At 58.2% G+C, this 20397-nt stretch overlaps 1 protein-coding gene and 1 non-coding gene across 6 annotated transcripts; one reads left to right on the forward strand and one right to left on the reverse strand.

The window, feature by feature from the left end:
• Window positions 1–370: 370 nt before the first annotated feature.
• LOC120368037 (U4 spliceosomal RNA) lies at window positions 371–511 on the reverse strand. The gene has a single exon (XR_005582259.1). It is a non-coding gene; the product is annotated as a U4 spliceosomal RNA (small nuclear RNA).
• Window positions 512–3131: 2620 nt separating this feature from the next.
• On the forward strand, window positions 3132–15006 carry SLC4A11 (solute carrier family 4 member 11). 5 transcript variants are annotated; one of them, XM_010351803.3, is made up of 20 exons: window positions 3132–3238; window positions 4607–4780; window positions 7362–7514; window positions 7630–7682; window positions 7922–8153; window positions 8232–8313; window positions 8591–8714; window positions 10924–11142; window positions 11231–11324; window positions 11430–11555; window positions 11636–11749; window positions 11834–11966; window positions 12234–12307; window positions 12718–12970; window positions 13042–13148; window positions 13235–13403; window positions 13489–13662; window positions 13793–13988; window positions 14072–14241; window positions 14572–15006. In XM_010351803.3, exons 1-20 carry the CDS (start codon window positions 3196–3198, stop codon window positions 14639–14641), a joined length of 2760 nt encoding a protein of 919 aa, XP_010350105.1. In that variant the 5' UTR covers window positions 3132–3195; the 3' UTR covers window positions 14642–15006. The 5 variants fall into 5 exon arrangements, with proteins under 5 accessions (XP_010350105.1, XP_010350106.1, XP_010350107.1 ...); XM_010351804.3 differs by having other exon boundaries at window positions 7633–7682; XM_010351805.3 differs by having other exon boundaries at window positions 4736–4780.
• The last annotated feature ends 5391 nt before the right edge of the window (window positions 15007–20397 follow it).

Genomic DNA, 20397 nt, shown 5'->3' on the forward strand with positions numbered 1-20397 from the left:
GGTGACCTGTGCAGCAGCAGTTTCAGTGGTGTGGTGAGGACAAAAGACAAGTATAAGTGGGTTGAAGAGACATAGCAGGAGGGGCACGGAGCTCTGGAGAAATTTCCTCTTAAATGTCGCTGAGGGATAAGGCAGTACCCCGAGGGGAAGGGGCTCTAAGGAAATGTTTTGGGATTTTGCTGTTGTTTTGAGATGGAGTCTCACTTTGTCACCTGGGCTAGAGTGCAGTGGTGCGATCTCAGTTCACTGCAAACCTCTGCCTCCAGGTTCAAGTGATTCTCCTGCTTCAGCCTTCCAAGTAGCTGGGATTACAGGCGCCTGCCACTACACCCAGCTACTTTTCATATTTTTATTTTTTTATTTTTATCAGTCTCCGTACAGACTATCAAAAATTGCCAGTGCCGACTGTACTGCAAGTCGTCACGGCGGGGTATTGGGAAAAGTTTTCAATTAGCAATAATCGCGCCTTGCATAAACCTCATTGGCTATGATACTGCCACTGCGCAAAGCTACTTTTTGTATTTTTAGTAGAGACGGGGGCCATGTTGTCCAAGCTGGTCTCGAACTCCTGACCTTGTGATTCGCCTGCCTCGGCCTCCCAGTGCTGGGATTACAGGCATGAACCACTGCGCCTGGCCTGTTTTGTTTTTTTGAGACAGGGTCTCCCTTTGTCACCATGGCTGGAGTGCAGTGATGCAGTCTTGACTCACTGCAGCCTTGACTGCCCTGTCTCAAACAATCCTCCCACCTCAGCCTCCTGAGTGGCTGGGACCACAGGAGCGTGCCAACATGCTGGCTAAGTTTTTGTAATTTTAGTGGAGATGGGATTTCTCTACTAAAATTCTGTGTTGCTCAGGCTGGTCTCAAACTCCTGAGCTCAAGCAATCCTCCCACCTCTCTCTGCCTCTCAAAGTGCTGGGATTACAGGCGTGAGCCACCGCGCCTGGCCTAAAAATGAGATCTCATACATTTACTTCTCACCCCAGATTTTACAATCTGCAGGCAAGGTAAGTGGCATCAGGGCAGGACAGTAGAAAACTGTTAAGTGCACCTTGTGGAACCCAGGGGTCACAGTGTCGTATCCACAGCCCAGTGGAGTCTGAGACCCCAAGGGAGGGAATGAGTGGGGAGTGTGTGCCTGCATCTGGGTCCCTCAACCCGCCTTCCTGTGTAAGGACCCAGTGGGGCACAGCCCAGGAGATCTGGGGCGCCTGTATTTGGCTTCAGTGTATGATATGCACAGGACAGGGGCAGGTGGGAGGGCTGAAGGAAACAGCCTTTGAAACAGGGTCAGTCTGGAGGCAGCAGGGGCATGGGCCTCAGGGGTTCCCTCCAGGAGGGCCCAGGGAACAGAACCCGCAGGGCTAGAGCATAGGTGAAGCAAAGGGCTCAGTGCCAGTTCCTTTGAGAGACAGCCAGGGAGGGGACAGAAGTGGACCATAGCCGACTGGGGGAGTCTGGGGGAGGCTTGGCGGTGGGCTCCTCTTTCCTCAGTGGGCAGAGGTCCTTTGAGGAGGGCACAGGAGGCTGTGGTAAGAGGAAGCGCACTCCATTCCCCGGGCTTTCCTGGAACAAGTGGGTTGGAAGGACCAGGTTTTTGGGAGCTGGTGGAAGGCAGATGCAGAAACCAAGGCATTCCCGGATGGGAGAGGCTGGGCGTGGAGAGGTGGCTTTTCAGGGGTCCAGCCTGCATGCCACCCATGCAGCCATGCTCCAGTGACGACATCTGCCTGTGTCCTTCAGCTCCCCCTCAGCCTCCACAGGCCACCAGTCCAGTCAGTGCCTGGACTGGAGCTCTAGCTAGAGGGCGTCTAGAGAAGGTCCCAAGGGGTGCGCAGTATGACCTGGTGTCTCTCCAGAGTCACCCCTGAGTAAATAGCTTGTGGTCAGCCCCAAGTCAGTTGCAGGTCTTGGGGTAGGGATCTTTCACAAGACCTCCTGGAGTAGCGCCGGAGGAGCGTGGTGTGCTCGGGCCGTTGCGCAGCCCCAGGCCATTCGTCGCCATGAGGAGCATTCCAGGGCTCCACTCCTAATGCGCTCTTACCTTGCCGGGAGGGGAACCGGCCGGCCTGGCTCACCCAATCTATGCCTGAGGTTTCACCAACGAGCCGGGAGCCCTTCCTTCGCAGAGATGGGTTTGCCCCGGCCTGCCCCCACCCCCTTCCCTCTTCGATGGCTGAGCCGGAAAGCGCTGACGGCCGGAGGGGTCGGGAGGTTGGTTAGCGCTTTACGGAGCCGCTTGTTTCGTTTCCGAGGGCTGTCGAGCCTTTTACTGGGAAGCCACCGTGGATCAGGCCAGGGGTTCGTCGCACCAGCTGCATTTGCGAGACCCCATCGCAGCGCGCGCACCCACACTCGCCGGAGACTAAGCGCCTGAGAAGGCGAGTCCCCGGCCGGTCCAGGAAAGGGGACAGGGCGCAGGGGCCAATTTGGGAAGGGAAGAGGCCGCGAACCATGACCTTGACCTAAGAGAAGACCGAGGTCGCGAGGAGGCCGGTAGAGAAGTTGCGAGGTTCGCAGCGAGCAAACCCAAAGCAGCCGAGCTCGGAGAGCGCCGGCTCAGCGGGCCAGGGCGTAGCTCGGGGATTGCTCGCCGGCCCATGGAGTCAGTCGGGGCGCGCTTCCTGGAGGAGGAGGAAGACCTGCGGCCAGAGCCACTGGGATAAATGCAGGAGGCGGGGCAGCCAGCGGGCGTGGCCCTGCGGAGGTCCCGGGCCGAAAGGAGGAGACAGGGGCCGGCCGCGTACTTAAAGCGGACGCGGAGGAAGCCCTCCCGCGGTCCGCCTCAGTCGCACAGCTCCGTGGGCCCGTGGACCCGTCGAGCGTCTTCCCCGAAGCTCCCCGGCCCCGCCCAACTCCTAACCTGGCGACGCTGGGTCCGCCGGGTCTGCTGCGCACAGGCTCGAACGAGCCGGGTCTACTCAGTCGGGCCAAGCGGCGGCGGCGGCGGGGAGCAGCCCAGTCCCGCCGGAGCAGCCTCCCGCGGGTGGGGCGCGGGGCAGGCGGCCGGGTCCCAGCTCTCGGCAGCTGTGGCTCCCGTCCCCTGGCGGGGCGTCTGAGCGGCATTAGGACCCAGGCGCAGCGCGGGGGTGTGTCGCCGGCTCCCGCTGCTGGCCCGCCCGAGTCGCCGAGTTTGGGGTCCCGAAGCGCCGGAGCGCGGCGTCAGGAGCCCGGGCGTGAGGGCGCGAGTGTGCCATGGCCGCGGCCACCAGGCGCGTGTTCCATCTCCAGCCGTGCGGTGGGTGCCTGAAACCGGGGACGCGGGGGAAGACCGCCCGGGTCTCCGTCACTGAGGCCGGCTGGGCGGGGACGCGGAGCCGTCGGGGGCACCAGGAGAGCGCGGATGCCGTCGGCCTGCGCGGGCCCGGGCGAGTGGGCGAGACGGCTGCGGGGATCCCAGCCACCGGGAAGAGGGCGCGGGTGCTGGAGTCCCGGGCGCGGCTTCGCGGCCCCTGCGCGCTTGGTTTCTTTAGGGCTCTGCTGCCGCCGTCTTGAATTTCTTACCGGGTCTGAACAGATGATGCAGCGGGTCGAGGGCAGGGAGCGCCAACGTGGGCAGGGCGGAGCTGTGGGGCTCCCAGCACCCCGAGCGCCGAGCTTTTGGGAGCCTGGCCCGCCGCCGCCTCGGAAGGTCTCGTCTTACCTTCTGCCCGGGCACCTTCCTGCCCGGCGTCGCGGCGGGGTTCTTCGCTCTTGGGGGTCCCGGGCACCCTGACTGTGCCCTGCGCGGCCACAGCGGTTTCTCCCTCGCTCTGACACCCGAGGGCCAACCCGGGGTCCCTGCCAGGACCCGGGTTTGTACGACACTTTGCCTGCACGTGGGCCGCAGGGACTGAAGCGGGGTGTGCCCCGGCCCACCCCTCCCAGACCCTCGTCGCCCTCGGCCGCTGTCCCTCCCGCGGCCTGGGACGTGCCCCAGCGCCCCCGCCCCCCACTTTTGGATGCGGCTCCGGCTCCCGCCTCGCGCCGACATCCACATCCTGCGCCCCGACCCCCGGGGTCTCCGAATCTGGAGGCGCTTTCCTCTCGTGCACGCGGCCCCTCCTGTCGCTTCCTTCCTCTGACAGCGAGTCACAAACAGCCGGGACCATCCGGGGCCCGGCCCGGGGAGGGCACAGCTTCCCCCGACCCATGTGTCCCTCAGACACTCCTCCCGCCCCCGGTTGTTCTCCCTTTTGGACCAACGGCTCTGCCTTCCAGGCGGTCGGGATGCGGTCCTAGGGCAGGAGACCGTTGCCTGTCGGCCCCCGTGTGACCCCGGGCGCGAGACGGGGGTCGGGGAAACTGCGCCTGCAATGGGCGTTCAAGGCCCCCGGGACCCGTCTAAGAGGGAGAGTACTGATGTGCAGAGAGATCGCCAGAGGCCCGCCCCCGCCCAGTCCCTTCCGGCTGCAGCTAGGCAGGTTTCTGTCAGGGAAGCCTGGATTAGCCAACATGGTACTGGTACTAACTCCGTGGGAAGACATCCCGAGAACGTCTCCCCTCCTCGCCTCTGGCCCGCCTGGGCAGCCCCTAGCAGATGGGCTAAGGAATTGAATTTCTGAGATTAAAGCTGGCTTCCCCTGCTCCTCATGGGGCCCCCTCCCCTGCTTCCATTTCTCTCTAGGGTGGCCGGGTTGCATCCCTGGGAAGAGTGAAGGAATCAGCCAGGTGGGGGGCGGGGAAGACAGGCGCACACAGGAAGGAGGTCCAGGGCTGGTCCATGGGGCTGGTGACCTTTCAGCTTCCCTTGCAGAAAACTCTCCCACCATGTCGCGGAACGGATACTTCGAGGATTCAAGTGAGTACCTCTCGGGGAGCGTGCGTGGGCAGAGAGCTTGTCTGGCAAAAGCCTCTGGGGTGTGTAGCCTACCCACCAGAGTCCTGTGGCTTTGGCGGCCTGTTAGACCACTCTAGTGCTGGAATGCTTTTGGCTCCCACTCTCCAGGAGGCTAGACATGGGCGGGTCCCTGGCGGACCTGGGAGGGCAGGGTGCCCCTTCTCCTGGGCTATACGGACCAAGTGGACCCTCTGGGGTTCTTCCCTGAGGTTTTCTGTGACAGTGGCCTGTTATCTGACTAGCCTTGGGGCAAGAATTCTGTATGCCCCATTCCTCTGTCGTCACTCAGCCCTACGGGGAGCGAATGTTATCTCTTTAAAGAAATAGAAGGCCTCTATGCTGCAGTGTGTCGGGCACCTTTCTGTTGTCCCTCCTTGTACCAGTCCAGCTGTCTTCTTCCCCATGTCTCCAGGCTGGCCTCAGGCTGTGTCCTGTGCCCAGCCCCATGAGTGGCCTGGCCATCTGAGGGTTCGTTTTGGGGCAGTGCGTAGACCCAGGGCTGATACGCCCTTACCCAGGGCCCCCAGGACATGGGGGCTCTATGTGTGAGGCTGCTGGTGGGCAGGATAGGTATGGGGCTGGGATGAGGACTTGGCATTACAGGAGCCTTCCGGGGACCTGGTAGTGTCAGCTGGGCAAGTCCTTGACCTAGGGGACCTGAGCACTAAGCCTAAGGTAGAGCTCAGGGCATCAGGAGGAATGGGGGAAGAATGGGGCTGTGTGAAGGGCAGTGCCGGGGACTAGCGGGTGCTGGTTGAGGGGGCAAAGGGGAGGCTGGGATAAGTTGGGACCAGAGGAACCAGACAGTTTCAACAAGGCAAGCCTGACACCGGGAGGTGGACCAAAGCAGCGAGGATGTCTTTTGACCTAATGGTTCTTCTCTGGGCTCTGGAGGTAGCCCAGACCTGGGCCTGGGGGTCACCAGTCCCTGCAGGCTTTGACTCAGGAGGCATTAGGGGGGCCTAGAAGGGGCCTAGAAGGGGCCCGGGTTAAACTCAGGACACTGAGGGAACAGGGCCTGGGATGTACCAGGGAAACTGGTGGCGGGAGTGGAAATGAGTCAGGGTGAGTCACTCCCTGGCAGGTGTAGGCATGCTGCTGTCCTGTCCCTGTTTCTGCACAGGTGTCTGTCAGGCATCGGTAGGGTCTGGGCTACAGCGGCCCCTTTCCTGGGAGTACCCACAAGTGGGGAACCTTAGGGGACCTACAAGACAAGAAGAGCTGCCAATGGCCAGGGGTGAGGCAGGGACCTAGGAGGACTTCCTGGAGGAGAAGGTTCCAAAAAAGGCCCTCCAGGGAGGCAAGTCCTCAGCTTGGAGGACAGGACGTGGCATGCCTGGGGTGCTGACCAACTGGCCTAAGGAGCTAGTGGTCAGGGCAGGGGAAGCAGGGCTGGCTCAGGCTGTGATCTGTAGGCTGCAGGGAGCCATCGTGGGGCTTAGGCAGAGGAATATTTGCATGTAACCAGGAAATCTTCCCGGAGGAAGAGGGTTGTGCTGTGAACCAGCTGCAGGAATTGAGGGGCCAACCAAGAGAAAGGGGAGCAGGCTCTCAGCTCTGAGCAGGCTCTCAGCTCCCACATCCCCCAGGTGCCAGGACACACCCTCACTCTGCATGAGGGAGGGGCACAACAGGGGCAGGACTGACGTGAGGCCTCGGGGTCCTCTCCCCTGGCATCCCCAGGCTGTTTCCCTGGCTTTCCTGCTTACTGGGCTGTCTGATACCTGTACTGGGTCTCAGCCTTGATGCTTCTCCCCACCTGCCCTCCTGAGGAGGAGCTCTAAGACCCTGTGCCCATAGGCCGCACACGTGTGTGTGTGTGTGTGTGTGTGTGTGTGTATCACATGGATACTGCAGCTTCTCTGTCTTTCCTGTGTCCCCTACTTGGGAAGTGCAGGAGGCAGGCAGCGCAGTCTCGTCTGCAGTTTTTTTTTTTTTTTTTTTTTTTTGAGACAGAGTCTTATTCCGTCACCAGGTGCCAGGCTGGAGTGCAGTGGCGAAATCTCGGCTCACTGCAACCTCCGCCTCCTGGGTTCAAGCAATTCTCCTGCCTCAGCCTCCCAAGTAGCTGGGACTACAGGCGCGTGCCACCACACCCAGCTAATTATTGTATTTTTAGTAGAGACAGGGTTTCACCATGTTGGCCAGGATGGTCTCAATCTCTTGACCTTGTGATCCACCCACCTCAGCCTCCCAAAGTGCTGGGATTATAGGCATGAGCCACCGCGCCCGGCCCTCTCTTCATTCTTGTACTCTATGCCGGCCCCAACATGTCTGGAGTGGACATATTTTTCTCACACTGAAAGGTCAGAGCCATGCAGGGTCCTGGTCCCAGCAGCTGGGGAATGCCGGAGAGTCACTGTGTGGGACTAGAAGCTGCCTTCCTGGCATGTGGGATGGCCTCTCCTACCATGGCCCGAGAGTGGGACAGTCCAGGGGTCCCTGTTCCTTGGGCTTGGAGCCCCTCCTTCCTGTGTGTGGCACTAACAACCAGGCCCTCTTGCTCTTGGGGGTCCCTTCTTGGGGGTCACTCGGTCTCTAGGCTACTACAAGTGTGACACAGATGACCACTGTGATGCCCGAGAGGACATTCTGGGGGATGAGAGCTTCGACACCATCAACTCCTCCATCGTGTCTGGCGAGAGCATCCGTTTTTTTGTCAATGTCAACCTCGAGATGCAGGCTGCCAATGCTGGTACGGGGCTGCAGCAGGGCCAGGCTGGGTAGGGCACTGGCCTGGGAAGGTGTGACCTGCCTTGCTAAGACCTGAGGAGGGGGTGGCACCCTCAGCCCTCCCCGTTTTTCTCCAGCAGAGAATGAACCGACTTCCGGTGGCTGCGTGCTCCTGCACACCTCCCGCAAGGTGGGCGGCCCGTCCTGCAGGTGGTCCTGGGGTCTCTACCTGGGGGCTGAGGCAGTGGCTTCCCTGAGAGTCCTCCTGCTGCTCCCCTCTTCCCACGCCTCCAGGAGCAGCTCAACAGGGAGCTCACTCCAGCCCAGGGCTGGGGACTAGGCTGCTGCAGCCGGCTGGGTGGGAGGGGCCAGACAGTGACAGCATCTCACTCATGGGCCCGTGTGGTTTTGTCCCTGGGGTCCCTTCAGTACCTGAAGTTAAAGAACTTCAAGGAAGAGATCCGTGCCCACCGCGACCTAGATGGCTTCCTGGCACAGGCCAGCATCATCCTGAACGAGCCGGCCACCTCCCTGGATAACGTGCTGCGGGCCATGCTTAGCCGCTTTGCCCAGGACCCTGACGACGCGGAGCCCAACTGCAACCTGGACCTGCTCATGGCCATGCTCTTCACCGACGCCGGGGCCCCCATGCAGGGTAAAGGTAAGGCCGATCTCCCAACCCCAGGTGGGGGCGTCGGAAGGGGCCACTGACCCACCCTCCCCGTCGCTCTGTCCTCAGTCCACCTGCTGTCAGATACCATCCAAGGGGTCACCGCCACAGTCACAGGGGTGCAGTACCAGCAGTCATGGCTCTGCATCATGTGAGTTGCCAGGCCACTTGGCCCCCCCTCTTCTTGTCACAGCGGAACTGGGCATCCCATGTCCCCTGTTCCCTACAGAAGCCGGCCCACCTGTGAGTGCCAGGGCTTTGGCCACCCACCCAACCTGGGAGAAGAGGGTCGGAGCACTCCAGCCCCTTTGGTCTTCTTTTCCCTCCCTAGCAGAGGTCACCAGGGGTCAAGGTCGAGGGGGTTCCAGGTGGGGGAGCCCCAGTCCCTCAGGGTGCAAGTGTCACTGTGTTCTCCCTACCCCTGCCAGCTGCACCATCAAGGCCCTACAGAAGCGGCACGTGTGCATCAGCCGCCTGGTTCGCCCACAGAACTGGGGAGAGAATTCCTGTGAGGTTCGGTTCGTCATCTTGGTGCTGGCCCCACCCAAGATGGTGAGTGGGGGTTTGGGGGTCTGTGTCCTGGGGAGGAAGAAGGGTCCCAGGTTACCCACCCTCTCCTGGGGGACCCTTCCACTTGTCGTGGCCTCCGAAGGCCTGATGCTTACCCCTCCCTCCACCTCGGCCCTGCGGGTGTGTCAGAAACATCTTGCTGGGCCCGGCAAGTCATTTCCCCAGGGGTTGCCCAGAAGGTTGTATTTCCTTCTTGACTGAAAGGAAATGCTTTTGATCACTATCCTTATTCAAACATGGGGCCTTCCTTTGGCCTGCCTGCCCCCGCAGCCCTTCTTCAACTTGACTGACTTTGTGATTTGCTGCCTAAGAGTCCCTGCTCCTTCCTAGGCCACACACCCACTGGCTGGGACACCATGCTTTTTGTGGGAGCTGGAATTGATACGATTTTGGGAGTCTTTTAAGGAAAAAGATTTAACAAATCTCAACAGATGATTGCCAGGACCCCTCCCAAGGCCTTGGCAGGGCCTTCAGCTTCAGCTTCCCTTAGCTTCTCGTACCTCTGCCCCTGGCCTTCTGTAGGTAAACGGGGTGCTCGGGGGGACAGCCCTCCCAGGGATCTCAGACATGCCGGGAACCTTCCCAAATGCTACTATGCGGGTGACAGAGGAAGGGCAGCCCCTGGGTTGGAGGGAGTGGCCCCCAACAGGGTACCCAGACAGAAGGAGCAATAGCCAGAGCTGAGTTAAAGCCTGGTGCCTTGAGGCCGATGCCCTGGCCCCTGACACTGGGCTCCTCTCAGGAGCATGGGTCTGTTCTTTCAAGGTTTTGTGTTTTTGTTTGTTTTTAATTTTTTTTTTTTTTTTTTTTTTTTTGAGACGGAGTTTCACTCTTGTTACCCAGGCTGGAGTGCAATGGCGCGATCTCGGCTCACCGCAACCTCCGCCTCCTGGGTTCAGGCAATTCTCCTGCCTCAGCCTCCTGAGTAGCTGGGATTACAGGCACGTGCCACCATGCCCAGCTAATTTTTTGTATTTTTAGTAGAGATGGGGTTTCACCATGTTGACCAGGATGGTCTCGATCTCTCGACCTCGTGATCCACCCGCCTCAGCCTCCCAAAGTGCTGGGATTACAGGCTTGAGCCACCACGCCCGGCTGTTTTTAATTTTTTGAGACTGTCTTGCTCTGCCGCCCAGGCTGGAGTGCAGTGGTGTGATCTCTGCCTCCCAAATAACTGTGGCTACAGGCGAGCACCACCCAAAAATTCCAGCCCAGCTAATTATTTTGTATTTTTAGTAGAGACAGGATTTCACCATGTTGGCCAGGCTGGTTTCGAACTCCTGACCTCAAGTGATCCGCCTGCCTCAGCCTCCCAAATTGCTGAGATTACAGGCATGAGCCATGGTGAAGCATGGGTCTCTTCTATAGCAAACATGCACAGTGTCCTGGGACTACAGCTTTGAGCTACAGAGGGACAGACGCTGCTGCTAGATGAGCAGGTTGCTGTGATGAGGGCTGGACACTGAGCTCATGGTTCATGGATAGGCTTGACCTTGGTCAAGCAAGAGAGAGATGACCCGATGGGCTTGGAGCTGCTCTGAAAGTCAAACCAGCAGACAGTGCAAATACCACTGGGGAAATGTAGCTGGGTAAACATTTTTCTCCATTGTGGTTTCATTATCTGTGATTACACAGACTTTTGTTGCTTAGGACAAGAGTAATATCTTAAGTTTATAAAAAATCATGAGTTTATAAGAAAACTATAGATCGACTGCAGTTCTGGTGATCTACTGGCCTGGTTGAAATCATGACAGAGTACACTAATGCCTGAACTTTGTGGAATAAAACCTGCTACCAGCAGCCGGGCACAGTGGCTCACACCTGTAATCCCAGCACGTTGGGAGGCCTAGGCAGACGGATTGCTTGAGGCCAGGAGTTCAAGACCAGCCTGGGCAACATAGTGAGACCTCATCTCTACAAAAAATAAAAAATTGCTTGGCATGGTGGTGCATGCCTATGGTCCCTGCTGCTGGGGAGACTGATGTGGGAGGATCGCTTGAGCCTGGGAGGTCAAGGCTGTGATAAGCCGTGAGTGGGCAGCCTGGGTGACAGTGAGACCCGGTCTCAAAAAAACAAAAAACAAAAAACCTGCTGCTAGTTCATGGGGAGAGCACCTCCACCTGTTCGGCCTGTGCAGAGTCTCCTCTGTTCTACAGGGGTGGTGGATGTGACTCCCATCCTCCATCCCTAGAAAAGCACTAAGACTGCGATGGAGGTGGCCCGCACATTTGCCACCATGTTCTCGGATATCGCCTTCCGCCAGAAGCTCCTACAGACCCGCACAGAGGAGGAATTCAAGGAGGCCTTGGTGCATCAGAGACAGCTGCTCACCGTGATGAGCCACGGCCCAGTGGCGCTGAAAATGAAGGAACACAGCACAGTCTCCCTCCCTGCCTACAGACACCGGGAGGTACAAGGGTAGAGCCCGGCAAGGGCCGGCAGGGTTTGCGGGGGCAGGGGCCGGACAGGGCTAACAGGCCCTCCGTTCTCTCCAACAGCCCCCAAAGTGCAAGGACTTTGTCCCTTTCGGGAAGGGCATCCGGGAGGACGTCGCACGCAGGTTCCCCTTGTACCCCCTAGACTTCACTGACGGTATGTGGCCTCGTGGCACATCTGGACCACTGCTTTCGACACTGGGCCACATGTGTGCCCATCCTGCATCCTCAACAAACCCTCTGTCCCATCCCCCATTCCTAGGCATTATCGGGAAAAACAAGGCTGTGGGCAAATACATCACCACCACCCTGTTCCTCTACTTTGCCTGCCTCCTGCCCACCATCGCTTTTGGGTCCCTCAATGATGAGAACACAAAGGGGGCCATCGGTGAGGGGTTGGCGGTGGGCGGGGGTGTGCTGGGCAGGGCCCTGGGCTGCAATACCCGCCTGACCTCCCCACCCCCACAGACGTGCAGAAGACCATAGCCGGGCAGAGTATCGGAGGCCTGCTCTACGCGCTCTTCTCCGGGCAGCCGCTGGTGATTCTGCTGACCACCGCGCCCCTGGCGCTCTACATCCAGGGTGCAGTGGGGGCTGAGGAGGGAGATGGTACCTGAGACCCCTAATCCCTGCTGGGCTCTGACCCACCCTTCCCTCTGCCTGCAGTGATTCGTGTCATCTGTGATGACTACAACCTGGACTTCAGCTCCTTCTACGCGTGGACGGGCCTGTGGAACAGTTTCTTCCTCGCACTTTATGCCTTTTTCAACCTCAGCCTGGTCATGAGTCTCTTCAAGAGGTGACTGGCCATTCTGTGAGCTGCTGGGACCCTCAAGGCATGGCATCTGGCTCAGCCTCATGCCAGCATCAGGCCCTGTAACCAAAGAGCAAGGGGGGTGCCCCCACCATATCGCTACTGCAAGGAGCTGGGGTGGACTCGGGCAGGGACTGGGGCCCTGGTTTTCTTCCTGGCAGGAGGAGGCAGGGGACCCTGCAGGGGCTCAGTGGGCCTGTCCCACCCACCCCCTGGTGACACGCTCTGATGAGGCTCATCACCTCCTGGCAGGTCGACAGAGGAGATCATTGCCCTCTTCATTTCCATCACGTTCGTGCTAGATGCTGTCAAGGGCATGGTCAAAAGTGAGTCTGGCCAGGGACCACCTGCTGCACGGGGCACGCAGCCAAGACGGGAGGCCTCCACTGTGGCCTGGCGGGGGGCAGATGGGACCTGCTTGAGCTGAGCATGAGCCCGTGGTCAAGGGTGTGGTGCTCTGGGAGCCATGGACTGGCAGAGGGCAGATCCCCCCATGATGTAGAGTGACAGGGCCACCCCAGGTGGGCTCAGCAGTGGGGGCAGAGGCACTGGGCAGACTGTGATGAGGTGTCAGAAATGGGACAGGGACAGTTGGCAGGAATGCAGGTGCACAGACAGGATCCTCCCTGCCTTCCTCCCCACCTTCACCCCACCCTACCCCTGGAGCCTTCTCCCTTCAGGGCCCCTCCCCACCATGCGCTGGAGAGGGCTGAGGCCTGTGGGTCTGTGTCCACAGTTTTCTGGAAGTACTACTATGGGCATTACTTAGATGACTACCACTCAAAAAGGACTCCATCCCTGATCAGCCAGTCAGGCCTTGGCACCAGCCTCAATGCCAGCTTCCCCACTGCCCTCAACGCCAGCTTTCTGGCCAGCCCCACAGAGCTGTCCTCGGCCACGCACTCAGGCCAGGCAACTGCCGTGCTCAGCCTCCTCATCATGCTGGGCACACTCTGGCTGGGCTACACCTTGTACCAGTTCAAGAAGAGGTGAGGGGCTGTGCAGGGAGGGGAGGGGCCCCCTGGGCCGAAGGTCGCGCTCATGCACCCGCTGTCCCCAGCCCCTACCTGCACCCCTGCGTGCGCGAGATCCTGTCCGACTGCGCCCTGCCCATCGCAGTGCTCGTCTTCTCCCTCATCAGCTCCCATGGCTTCCAGGAAATCGAGAGTAAGTTGGGGCGGGACGGCGGGTGGCGTGAGGTGGGGTGGCTCCCAGGCACTGCAGGTATAGCTGTAGCCTCTCCCCTGCTGCAGTGAGCAAGTTCCGCTACAATCCCAGCGAGAGCCTGTTTGCGATGGCACAGATCCAGTCACTGTCCCTGAGGGCCATCAGCAGCGCCATGGGCCTCGGCTTCCTGCTGTCCATGCTCTTCTTTATCGAGCAGAACTTGGTGGCCGCCTTGGTGAATGCACCGGAGAACAGGTATGGAGGGCGGGTGAGGGCAGAGGTGGGCACGGCCTGGGCCCCGGGGGGTGGGGCTCTGTCCACCAGTGCCCATCTGCTGCAGGCTGGTGAAGGGCACTGCCTACCACTGGGACCTCCTGCTCCTCGCCGTCATCAACACGGGGCTGTCTCTGTTCGGGCTGCCCTGGATCCACGCCGCCTACCCCCACTCTCCGCTGCACGTGCGGGCCCTGGCCTTAGTGGAGGAGCGTGTGGAGAATGGGCACATCTATGAGACGTGAGTGTGAGGCGGGCAAAAACTGTGGGACCCTGAGGAGCGGGGAGCCTCAGGCCACAAGGGATGCAGGGAGGGATAAGGCCCCATGGATGGGGGTGCAGAGGTGATGCTCAGCCTTGGGGTGCTGCAGGATTGTGAATGTGAAGGAGACGCGGCTGACCTCACTGGGCGCCAGCATCCTGGTGGGGCTGTCCCTGCTGCTGCTGCCTGTCCCCCTGCAGTGGATCCCCAAGCCTGTGCTCTACGGCCTCTTCCTCTACATCGCACTCACCTCCCTTGATGGCAACCAGCTAGTCCAGCGCGTGGCCCTGCTGCTCAAGGAGCAGGTGAGCGCTTGGCCCTGTGAGGGAGCGGCATGGGCAGGGACATAACCCCATGCCCACTCACACCCGGTCCCTGCTGCCCACAGACCGCATACCCGCCAACACACTACATCCGGAGGGTGCCCCAGAGGAAGATCCACTACTTCACAGGCCTTCAGGTGCTGCAGCTACTGCTGCTGTGTGCCTTCGGCATGAGCTCCCTGCCTTACATGAAGATGATCTTTCCTCTCATCATGATTACCATGATCCCCATCCGGTACAGGCGGCCGGCAGTGGGCAGGAGGGGTCCAGTCTAGGGGCGGAGACTGGGCAGGTGGAGGCAGTGGTCAGGAGGAGGGGTCCCACCTAGGAGTGAAGAATGGGTGGGCTGGGGTGGGTAGCCAGGAGGAGGGAACCAGCCTAGGGGTGAACGGTGGGTGGGCTGGGTGGCTGATGGGCAGGAGGAGCCCAGCCTAGGGGTAGAGAGTGAGCGGACTGGGGATAGGCGGGAGAGGAGAGGCCTAGCCTGGCCCTGTGGGTGGGCTGGGTGGGTGCCCGCTGCCTTCTCTCTGACCCAGGCTTCTCCTCCTGTCCTTCCTCCCCGCAGTTATCTCCTGCTGCCCCAAATCATTGAAGCCAAGTACTTGGATGTCATGGATGCTGAGCACAGGCCTTGACTGGCAGGCCCTGGCCACACCCTATTCACCAGCCCCCAGCATGCTCCCAGGCTGGCTCTGGGACTCAGAGGGGAGGTGTGGGTGTGTGGGTGGCTGCTCTGCGCTGCGCTCTCTCATGGCTGACTCAGGCCTGGGGCATCTGGGCATTGTAGGGGTGCAGTGGTGTGTGCCTGCCCCCCTCCCATTATCCTTTAGCTTTGGGCCAGGAGCGTTGCTCAGGGCAGCTTCTGCCCAGGGTGGGTGGGACTGAGCAGGATGGATTTTCTTTTGATAAAAGAGTTGATGCCTGAAAGAGAAACCATTTCCTTGATTGTGTAAGGAACTCGCTGTACGCACACTAGAGAATAAAGCTCCTGTTACTAGGCTCCCTGTGTCACCTCTGTCCCTGCTGCCACCACCCCACCCCCACCCCCACTCTGGGGAGGAGAAGCCCTCCCTGGGGAAGTGGAATGAAAGGGACAGAGTCTGTGGAATGCCACCCGTGGGCTGTCACCTCCAACCTCGCACAGTGGGTGTTGGCCCAACAGTGAAACATGGAAGTTCCAGGGACCTTCGGGGAAAGCGTTCTGGGAACATCATGTGCAGGGGTCCAGAGGAATAAGGGTTTGGGGCTGCCGAGGCGCTATGATTGGTGGAGAGCAGTGGGGCAGGGAAGGGTCATCAGGGTGACAGCCAAAGGCCCTGTGACTCTCAGATGGAAGCTGTCTGTGGGAGGCCAAGGCTCCCACTTGTGAACATCTGTCTGTCCTGTATATCCTGGATTTTACAGGGCAGGGGCAGCGCTGGTGGGCATGGAGGTAAGTGGGAGGACTACCGATGGCAGGACATGGGGTGGGGAGGGTTTGATGGACAGGGGAAGGTGCCGTGTTTCTGGCTTGGTCATTTGTTGGTTGGTCAGGGGCTCACAGTGGCAGCCAGCAACAGGAATATGGCTCTGAGGCTCAGGGGAGGGCCCCATGTGCAGCAACTGTGGGCAAAAGGAACACCTGGAGCTGACTGGCACTTCCTTTGGCTGCATCTAAAACTGAAAAGGGATAATATCTGAAATATGCAAAGAATTCCTGCAAACAAAGGACAGCAGCCCCAACAGAAGAGACAGAGGCTGTGAACAGGGGAGGGAGGAGGCCCAACCGTAACGGGAGTGTAGAGAGGTACTCAGACCCCTTGGTAATCAGACAGATGCATGCCCATGAGATGCCACTTCACACTGGGTAGCCTGGTGTTGAGTGGGAGATCAGGAGCCCCCAGGGCTCGGAGAACCAATGTGGGTGGGTGCGAGCATGCCCTTCACCCTGCTGTCTGTGGGGACAGGGAGTGAGTGTGGAAAAACCAACTCAAACCATTTTCCTCTGCTCTCACTGCACATTAACAGTCAACACAGAAGACCTCTGTGACCAAGTGAGGGATCTCTCACAGGACAGTGGCTGGGTGCCCTCCCATTCAATTCAATTCAACCCAGCCGCTCCCTGCCTGGAGATGGCTTCAGAAATCCCAGGTCAAAGGCTCAGTCCCACAAGACAACCCCTTCCTTCTTACCAGTCCGAGGTCTGGGCCTGCAGAACTTCTGACAGACTGTCTTCAAGTTGGGGTTTTCACAACTCCTCTTTTGGGTTCAATTAATATGTTGGAGTGGTTCACAAAAGTCAGGGAGACATTTACTTAATTTAGCAGGTTTTGATTTTTTTTTTTTTTGAGTCTCACCCAGGCTAGAGTGCAGTGGCGAAATCTCGGCTCACTGCAACCTCTGCCTCCCAGATTCAAGCAATTCTCATGCCTCAGCCTACCGAATAGCTGGGATTACAGGTGCCTATCACTACACCCAGCTAATTTTTTTATTTTTAGTAGAGCTGGGTTTCACCGTGTTGGTCAGGCTGGTCTTTGTGTGTGTGTGTGTGTGTGTCTGACAGTTTCACTCTTGTTACCCAGGCTGGAGTGCAATGGTGCGATCTCGGCTCACCACAACCTCTGCCTCCTGGGTTCAGGCAATTCTCCTGCCTCAGCCACCTGAGTAGCTGGGATTACAGGCACGCGCCACCATACCCAGCTAATTTTTTTGTATTTTTAGTAGAGATGGGGTTTCACCTTGTTGACCAGGATGGTCTTGATCTCTTGACCTTATGATCCACCCGCCTCAGCCTCCCAAAGTGCTGGGATTACAGGCTTGAGGTACCGTGCCCGGCCTGGTCAGGCTGGTCTTGAACTCCTGACCTCAAGTGATCCACCTGCCTCAGCCTCCCAAAGTGCTGGGATTTCAGGTGTGAGCCACCATGCCCAGCCTAAATTTTTTTAAAAATTATTTTTTAGGCCGGGCGCGGTGGCTCAAGCCTGTAATCCCAGCACTTTGGGAGGCCGAGGCGGGTGGATCACAAGGTCGAGAGATCGAGACCAACCTGGTCAACATGGTGAAACCCCGTCTCTACTAAAAATACAAAAAATTAGCTGGGCATGGTGGCGCGTGTCTGTAATCTCAGCAACTCAGGAGGCTGAGGCAGGAGAATTGCCTGAACCCAGGAGGCAGAGGTTGCGGTGAGCCAAGATCACGCCATTGCACTCCAGCCTGGGTAACAAGAGCGAAACTCCGTCTCAAAAAAAAAAAAAAAAAAATTATTTTTTAAGGGTTGGGCCAAGTTCCCAGGGATGAATAAGAGAGTTGAATGGGCCCAGGGCCTCTGCCCCACCCTACTTGATTATTAAAAAGGCTATTACAGACTACTCAGATGAAGAGATGCTTAGGGCGAGGTGTGGGGAGGGGGCACAGGGCTTGTGTGCCCTCCCTGGGGCATTACCCAGCAGGATCCCCCACAAATTCGGCTATCCAGAAGTTCCCCAAACCCTGGCCTTTTGGGTTTTTATGGAACCCTCACTACACAGCCATGACTGAATAAACCACTGGCCACTGGGGATCAATTGACCCTTCAGCCACGACCCTCCCTGGAGGTGTGGCAGGGGGTGGAGACTGAAAGTCCCAGGCTTCTAGTCCTGTCTTAGTCTTTCCAAAACCAAACTACCTAGGCCCTGCCAGCCATCAGTCAACTCAGCACACAAAAAGACATCACTGTGGAGCTTCTGAGGATTTTTTTTTTAAGATGGGGTGCCGGGCTCAGTGGCTAAAGCCTGTAATCCCAGCACTTTGGGAGGCCGAGGCGGGTAGATCATGAGGTCAAGAGATCGAGACCATCCTGGTGAACATGGTGAAACCCCGTCTCTACCAAAAATACAAAAAATTAGCTGGGCATGGTGGCGCGTGTCTGTAATCTCAGCAACTCAGGAGGCTGAGGCAGGAGAATTGCCTGAACCCAGGAGGCAGAGGCAGCGGTGAGCCGAGATCATGCCATTGCATTCCAGCCTGGGTACAACAGTGAAACTCTGTCTCAAAAAAAAAAAAAAAAAAAAAAAAGATGGGGTTTCACCATGACGGCCAGGATGGTCTTGAACTCCTGACCTCAGGTGATCCACCCACTTCAGCCTCCCAAAGTGCTAGGATTACAGGCGTGAGCCACAGCGCTCGGCCTCTGAGGATTTTAGAGTTGTATGCTAGGAAAGGGGTTGAAGACCAAATACATGTTTGTTTTTTGGGTTTGTTTTTTTTTTTGAGACAGAGTCTCACTCTGTCGCCAGGCACCAGGCTGGAGTGCAGTAGTGCGATCTCAGCTCACTGCAACCTCCGCCTCCCGGGTTCAAGCAATTCTCCTGCCTCAGGCCTCCCGAGTAGCTAGGACTACAGGCGTGCGCCACCATGCCCAGCTAACTTTTGTATTTTTTAGTAGAGACAGATCATTCTGTTGGCCAGAATGATCTCCATCTCTTGACCTCGTGATCCGCCCGCCTCGACCTTTTGGGTTTTTGATTTTTTGAGACAGAGTCTTGCTCTTGTTGCCCAGACTGAAGTGTGATGGCATGATCTCGGCTCACTGCATCCCCGCCTCCTGGGTTCAAGCGATTCTCCTGCCTCAGCCTCCTGAATAGCTGGAATTACAGGCATGCACCACCACACCCAGCTAACTTTTTTGTATTTTTAGGGGAGATGGGATTTCACTATGTTGGCCAGGCTGGTCTCAAACTCCCGAACTCAGGTGATCTACCCACCTGGGCCTCCCAAAGTGTTGGGATTATAGGCGTGCGCCACCACACTCAGCCACATGTTTTTTTAAAATGAGATGGGGTCTCACTCTGTTGCCCAGGCTGGAGTGCGGTGGCACTATCATGGCTCACTGCAGCCTCAATTTCCCTGAGCTCAGGGGATCCTCTCATCTCAGCCTCCTGAGTAGCTGGGGCCACAGACACGTACCACCACACCCAGCAAATTTTTGTAGAGATGAGGTTTTGCCATATTGCCCAGGCTAGGCATGGGAAGTCCTGGGCTCAAAGCAATCCTCCCACCTTGGCCCCCCAAAGTGCTGGGATTATAGGCATGAGCCACCTCACCTGGACCCAGATATATACTTCACAGTATCACAGGTAGCTAAAGTCAAAAAAGGGGCCAGGAGTGTCATGTGCACCCAGGACAGAATTCTGGAGGAGCTGAACAGGAAACAGTGCCCTGCCACGGCCTTTGTATCCACTCCACAAGGCAGGCCGTGATTCTTCTTTGGGGTGCCCTGCACAGGGGGGCTGCATCCACGATCACCCAGCAAGGAGCAGGCAGGCCCCCAGCACCCCACGTCTGAGGCCCAGACAGACTTCTCCCACCCACCAAGGAGACTCAGGAGGCTGGGCAGGGGCAGAGTGCTTCCTGGGGCTTTAACCCAGCCAGGGCTTGCAGGCAAGAGGGGAGCAAAGGAATGACACTCTATCCTAACCCAGGCACACTGCTACCCTGCGCCATCCTGCTGGATGGAGTCACAGGGACTGCAGAGGCCTCTCCAGAGCTGTCTGTAGGCACAGAAGCAAGCCTGGGGGTGCCCCACTAGCCTGAGCCCACCATGTCCCCCTTGAATGTCCTCGGGGTTGGGCACAATGACAAGGGAGCCACCTCGGCAAGTTCCTTCCAGGGAATGGCTTCACCAGAGCAAAGAGTAAGGGTGTGCAGCATGAGCGAGGTCTCCTGAGGGGCCTGCAGCCCACAGGCTGAACTGTGGCTATCAAGCCAAGTGGAGTTGAGGACTCCAGCCCTAACCCACCATAAAAATGAACTGGGTATTGTAATTGTAAACCAACATTTTTTTTTTGAGACGGAGTTTCACTCTGTCGCCCAGGCTGGAGTGCAATGCCATAATCTTGGCTCACCGCAACCTCTGCCTCCCAGGTTCAAGCAATTCTCCTGCCTCAGCCTCCCTAGTAGCTGGGATTACAGGCACATGCCACCACAACCAGCTAATCTTTTTTTGTATTTTTAGTAGAGATGGGGTTTCACCATCTTGGCCAGGCTGGTCTCAAACTCCTAACCGCAAGCGATCCATCCGCCTCAGCCTCCGAAAGTGCTAGGATTACAGTCATGACCCACCATGCCCAGCCTAAACCAACATTTTAGCGGGTCTGACATGTAACGGCATAAGACAAAAGCACTGGGCATGCCATACCACCCAGTCCCCAATCCAGCAAGGCTTCACAGAGTCCCTGGCACTACCTGTGGGTGGGGGACAGCGTAGATCCAGCATGGAGAAAGTCAGCCCACAATCTGTGCCATAGAGGCAAGAACTCGAGTGATGTAGCACTCCAGCTCACAGTGGCATCTGAATGCCTTCCAAATGGCACCACCAGTGTCCCCACCCCCACCCCCACCCAAAAGGCTTCCTGCACTGTCAAAGGAGAGGACA

This window comes from Saimiri boliviensis, chromosome 9 (genome assembly GCF_048565385.1).
Source record: "Saimiri boliviensis isolate mSaiBol1 chromosome 9, mSaiBol1.pri, whole genome shotgun sequence".
NCBI lineage: Eukaryota > Metazoa > Chordata > Mammalia > Primates > Cebidae > Saimiri > Saimiri boliviensis.